The 6,088-nt window shown below is 50.9% G+C and overlaps 1 protein-coding gene across 1 annotated transcript in view; it reads right to left on the bottom strand.

Annotated features, from left to right (window-relative positions):
• The window catches only part of TPM4 (tropomyosin 4), a 38,007-nt gene that overhangs the window by 13,213 nt on the left and 18,706 nt on the right, over positions 1-6,088 (bottom strand). The window contains exons 2-3 of the mRNA XM_011953249.1: positions 1,638-1,771; positions 907-919 (exon numbers count right to left, since the gene is read on the bottom strand). Coding sequence (XP_011808639.1) covers positions 907-919; positions 1,638-1,771 — 147 coding nt within the window. The remainder of the gene's footprint in view (positions 1-906; positions 920-1,637; positions 1,772-6,088) is intronic.

Below are 6,088 nucleotides of genomic sequence, written 5' to 3'. Positions count from 1 at the left end.
CGGCTCTCCCCGCCCGCCCGGCCCCAAGGCTCCGGCCTGGCCCCGCCGCAGGCTCCCGCATCGCTGCACACGTACGTCGGAGGCTTTCTTCTCCGTGAGCTCCAACTTCTCCTGCGCGTCCTTCAAGTCCTCGGAATATTTATCCAGCTCGTCCTCTGTCCCTTTTAGTTTCTTTTGGAGGTGCGTCAGCTCATCCTCCACCTGGGGACGACAGAGTGGGGAACGGGTCAGCCTGGGGGCGGGCACGTCCCCGAGGTGCAGGGGTGGTCCTGCCCCCAATATTCACAAGAGTCCTTCGTCTCTCTCTGGGCCTCAGTTTCCTCATCTGTAAAACAGGGGTTACAATAGCAGGCACCAGGCCATTCAAGCTACTTGATAGTAGGATTTTCACATTCGTCCTGAGGACCAGCTGTTTTAGCCTTATTGGGACCCCCAGTACTCTAGGGAGATCGATAGCAGTTTTTGGGAAACTGAAGACCCTTAATGTTTTCCAGAAATACACATTCCAGTTTCAGGGGTGCAGCCTTACCATAATCTGGAGTGAAGCAGAGCCTCATTCTCCGTGCCTGGATTCCCCCGCCCATCCCTGTCCTCAGCCTTTCTCCCTCTGGTTCTGACCCCAACACGGCGTCAGAGAAACTTTCTAACAAATACGCCTGCCCTCTTTCTGCCTAGAACCTGCTATGGCTCCCTATGGCCCAAGGCAGTGGTTCTTAGACTGTCTTACCAAAATACTCTGCAGGGCTGAAGGGCTCAGACCTAGTGCCTCTTTTCTGGGCTTTGGGGTCTTGGCTAGAAGAGACTCGCACCTACAGGATTACTTTCTTTGAAGACTCGGGTTAAATCTTTAAAATTTTTGCATATAGGCCATGTTCATTTTAATAAAAATGTCCCCTACTTTCCCTAAATTTTCAGTCCTCTGTTTATCCCAAGAGTCTGCCCCCATTCTCCCACCAGTCCTAGTCTGAGAAGCTCAGATCTATGGGATACAAACCACAGACCCCATCACCTGTCTATCTTTGTCACCCCCGCCACACCGGTCTAGAGTTGAGTTGGCTCAAGACGTCTTTCCTGTCACCTCCAGGCTGCAGCTCCTTCCCTGGGCCCCCAACTCTCTGGATTAGGGTGATTATATCCAGCTCATGCCTGGATTTGACTTTCTTTCCTTTTTTTTTTGGAGAGTCTCGCTCTGTCGCCCAGGCTGGAGTGCAGTGGCAGGATCTCAGCTCACTGCAACCTCCGCCTCCTGGGTTCAAGTGATTCTTCTGCCTCAGCCTCCCTGGTAGCTGGTATTACAGGTGCATACCAGCACGCCTGGCTGGTTTTTGTATTTTCAGTACAGACGGGGTTTTCCCCATGATGGCCAGGCTGGTCTCGAACTCCCAACCTCAGGTGATCCGCCCGCCTCGGCCTCCCAAAGTGGTGGGATTACAGGCGTGAGCCACCGCGCCTGGCCAAGGATAAACATCTCTACCCCTCAGAGTGACGGTTTACAAAGTGCTGTCATGCATCTCTTTGTGAACACATGCATGTCCCCGTGACCTTGTTTACTTTCACACCAGCTCTGCGAGGTCGGCAGCACGATCCCCATTTTCCAAAAGCAAACATGGATGCCACTGGATTCAAAGTGTCCTTACCTCTCACTCTCATCTGCAGCCTTTTCCGCCTCCTCCAGCTTCTGCAGGGCCGTGGCCAGTCGTTCCTGAGCCCTGTCCAACTCCTCCTCAACGAGCTGGATGCGTCGGTTGAGGGCGGCCACATCACCTTCAGCCTGGGGAGGTCAGGTGCAGCCATGTTAAGAAGTATCAGGCCAGCCACCAGTGGGAGCCTCTCCCATGTCCTGCCCTCTGTTAACCTGATTTTCCCCATCAAAGCCCACCCAGGAGACCAGGCCATAGGGAATTTACACTCATACCAAAATTTCAGTATGATCTTCCCGGAAAATGTCCGGGAAAAACATCCACCACTCAATAGCAAAAGGTGAGCATCGCCAGGCGCGGTGGCTCACACCTGTAATCCCAGCACTTTGGGAGGCCGAGGCGGGTGTATCACAAGGTCAAGAGATCGAGACCATCCTGGCCAACATGGTGAAATCCTGTCTCTACTTAAAACAGAAAAATTAGCTGAGCGTGGTGGCATGTGCCTGTAGTCCCAGATGCTCGAGAGGCTGAGGCAGGAGAATCGCTTGAATCCAGGTGGTGGAGGTTGCCAGGAACCGAGATTGCGCCACTGTATTCCAGCCTGGTGACAGAGCAAGACTCCATCTCCAAAAAAGAAAAAAAAAAAAAAAAGGGCAAGTGTCCTAGTACAAGATGATGGGTAGTTGAGTCAACACAGGAGGCAAACATACCACATGTGCTTCGAGATGAATGTCAGTGCTGGCCTCTCCAGCAACACAATAGACCCAACGTTAGGCTAAGATCTAAGACAGGCTCTTCTCTGAAAAAGGCACACAGTGTTACCACATAGAGAGTTGTAGGGCTCACTGTGAGATTCCTAGAAAGCAAGGCCATCAGTGACCTGGCTCACTGTGTCCCGTGAGTTCCGCTCCCATTCACCTGAACGGCAAGATAAATGCAAGACTATGGAGCCCTCCGTTAAATGCTGGCCATGCAATTACCAAGGTGGGACGAGATCGGGCAGCCTCGTTGGAATTCCATCCTTCAATCAGCCTGGCTGAGAGATGGCAGGACAAAAAGATACGAAAAGGGAAAGAAAACTTGGTTGCAGGCAAGGAAGACATACCCCAATAGTGTTATTGGCTTTTCAAGGGGTTTTTACCTACAAGAAAGGAAGTACAGTGGGAAGCATTAAAGCAGGAACTCCAGGGCCAGAAAGTGCTGGGTTGGAATCCCTGCTTTGTCATTTTCTTTTTAATTTTTTTTTTTTTTTAAACTGAGACAGTGTCGCTCTGTCACCCAGGCTGGAGTGCAGTAGTGCAATCTCGGCTCACTGCAACCTCCTCCCCTCCAGGTTTAAGCAATTCTCTGCCTCAGCCTCCGGAGTAGCTGGGATTACAGGCGCCCGCCACCACGCCCGGCTAATTTTTTTGTATATGTAGTAGAGACCGGGTTTCACCATCTTGGCCAGGCTGGTCTTGAACTCCTGACCTCGTGATCCACCTGCCTCAGCCTCCCAAAGTGCTAGGATTACAGGCGAGAGCCACCATGCCCAGCCTGCTTTTCAATTTTTTTTTCGAGATGGAGTCTCGCGTTGTTACCCAGGCTGGAGTGCAATGGCATGATCTCGGCTCACTGCAACCTCTGCCTCCTGGGTTCAAGCAATTCTCCTGCCTCAGCCTCCTGAGTAGCTGGGATTACAGACGGGCACCACCACGCCCAGCTAACTTTTTATATTTTTAGTAGAGACAGGGTTTCATCTTGTTGGCCAGGCTGGTCTCAAACTCCTGGCCTCATGTGATCCACCCTCCTTGGTCTCCCAAAGTGCTGGGATTACAGGTATGAGCCACTGCACCCGGCCACGTTTTGTCATTTTCATAGCCACGTGGTGTTGGGAAGGTTGCTTCATCATCCTGGCCGTCTCCATCCCAAAGCCTGATTAGTTACAGGACTGCCTTGAGGCTGTAACTCCAGGACGTGGCACTGCTTAGCCTCAGCAGGTGGGATGTGCCAGAGAAAGGCATCTCTTATTGCCATGGTTTTATTTTACTGCAATTTCATCCTCACACATTGCACCCATTTTACAGGTGAGGAAACCGAGGGGCCCCACTGGGGGAAGTGGTTTTGTTCAGTGACTCAGAATTGGTAAGAAATGAATGGCCTCTTAAGACCCACCCAGGGCTCTTCCTTGTCAGAACCTGTCCCCTAGGTCCTGCCAGGGCTTCAGGGCCTGGCGAGTTTTCCAGCAATGCCCGCTCTTTGGAAGGAATATTGAGAACGGGTCAAATGGGCCTCCACCGAGAGGAAAAGGGAAGCCACACTAGCTTTTTCCTATCAGGAGAAATGAAGAATCCCTGAACTGGGGAAGGCTATCACAATTATTAGGAAGGCCGGGCATGGTGGCTCACATCCATAGTCCTAGCACTTTGGGAGGCCAAGGTGGGTGGATCACATGAGGTCAGGAGTTGGAGACCAGCCTGGCCAACATGGTGAAACCACGTCTCTACTAAAACTACAAACAAACAAAAAAAAATTAGTCGGTGTGGTGGCGGGAGCCTGTAATCCCAGCTACTTGGGAGGCTGAGGCAAGAGAACCGCTTGAACCCGGGAGGTGGAGGCTGCAGTGAGCTGAGATCGTGCCACTGCACTCCAGCCTGGGCAACAGAGCGAGACTCTGTCTCAAAAAAACAAAAATTACTAGGAAAGCCACTCCCTCTCCTGCCCTGAGTTCATTCGGGTGGCAGGGGTGGGGAGGTGGCGGGGGGAGGGCGCGAATAGAATGAGGCTAACGTGGCTGAAAAACACAAGTAGAGTCAGGAAGGTCTCTTAGCCTCAGATTCCTAGAGGCAGACGGGGGTGTTTCATATTGCAGCATCCTCTGAAACACCAAAGGCAGAGAATTGGGAAAACCACCGATGAAACTGTCTTAAGAAACGTCACTCAGGCCTTCCCATGAATGGGTGCCTTTCATTCTTTTTAATTGCATAGATCTTAACTCCTCCTACCACCTTCAGTCACTGAGCCAGGAACTGATGTTGCAAAAAAGCTCTGCAACCAACACCATTATTGAATTCCAGGACATTTTCATCACCCGCCAAAAACAAACAAACAAACAAACAAACAAACTGCGTAGCTATTAGTAGTCGAAGAATTGATTTTAAAGATCAAACAGAGGTGCTTGATTCATGAGTTGTCTTTTAAGAAGTGAGTAACCCTTACGTGGGAAATTCTGAATCCTGGCAAACAATGCTTTTGGCAGATTTTCAACTGTCTGGAGTTGGGAGATACACGCATATCTGTACATGCATACATATATATTTTTGAAAAACTGCTAGTCACTGCCGAGTCATTTTGGGTTCCACCCCTTCCTGCAATCAAAGCCTTCCACACGCTACAAAGGATTTCCCTTATAAGGTAAAAGAGGCTTGCTAGATACATGTGGCAAAGGAACAGGAAGATGTCAGTTAATCACACAAAAATCTAAACGAAACCAGCTGTCGGGAAACAGGCCCAGAAGCCTACCACACGCCGGCTCCTGGCTTATCCTACAAGAGTGAAAGGGTTGTGTTTTTTTTTTTTTTTAAACCCACCCCTGGTCTTAGTTCCTTTTGCCCTGGGAGAGGTTTTCCCTCTCCCGGACCGAGAGAAGCATCCTTTGCTTTTTCAAGAACTTTTTGAACTTTTTCAAGAAGTCTTCAACTCTCCAAAAACAGTTTCCCTCCCAACTAGACGGTCCTGCTCCTAAGTCTTGGCTCGAGGCTGAGGGCCATTTTGAAGCTGAGTTAATTGTCCTCCAGCGAGATGACTTGGGATGAGATCAGAGCGAGAGCTGTGTCGGTTAAGTGTGAGAAAGAGGCCAGACCGGCTACCGATTGAGGATTACACCGGGTTTGGGTTTCTAAGGCCTCTTTGGGCCAAAGCAGCCCTTACAGGAATAGAGGCTTCAACCAGGACCATGCTGCAGCCCTATCTGGGCTCTTTCCAGACCTGGCAGTTCACACCACCAATTCCATCTGGCCGGGCATCTTTTGCCCCTCTAGGGTCCCCACCCTGAGCCTCAACACTTAGCTTTCAGGGCTCTTGGGCTTCAACCTCTACCCGCATCCCCACCCCCCACCATACAACTTTCTTGCTTCTGAGTCTGTGCACACCCGTCTCTGGTCCCAGCAAACTTATTCTATAAGACCCTGCTCAATCTCCATTTTGGAGCCTCCCATCATGCTTCCATAACTGCACAGAAAACCCATGGAATGCAAACCTCGCTTGATCAGTGAGTCAGCTCCCCTGCCTCCATTTGTCTATGAGCTCTTCCCAGGGCAGAGAAAACACAATTGAGGCTGGGCGCGGTGGCTCACACTCTTAATCCCAGCACTTTGGGAGGCCAAGGTGGGCAGATCACGAGGTCAGGAGTTCGAGACCAGCCTGGCCAGCATGGTGAAACATCGCCTCTACTAAAAATTAGCTGGGTG

Source organism: Colobus angolensis, unplaced genomic scaffold (genome assembly GCF_000951035.1).
Source record: "Colobus angolensis palliatus isolate OR3802 unplaced genomic scaffold, Cang.pa_1.0 Scaffold36, whole genome shotgun sequence".
In the NCBI taxonomy this organism is placed as follows: domain Eukaryota; kingdom Metazoa; phylum Chordata; class Mammalia; order Primates; family Cercopithecidae; genus Colobus; species Colobus angolensis.
This window is presented reverse-complemented; position numbering and strand designations above follow the sequence as displayed.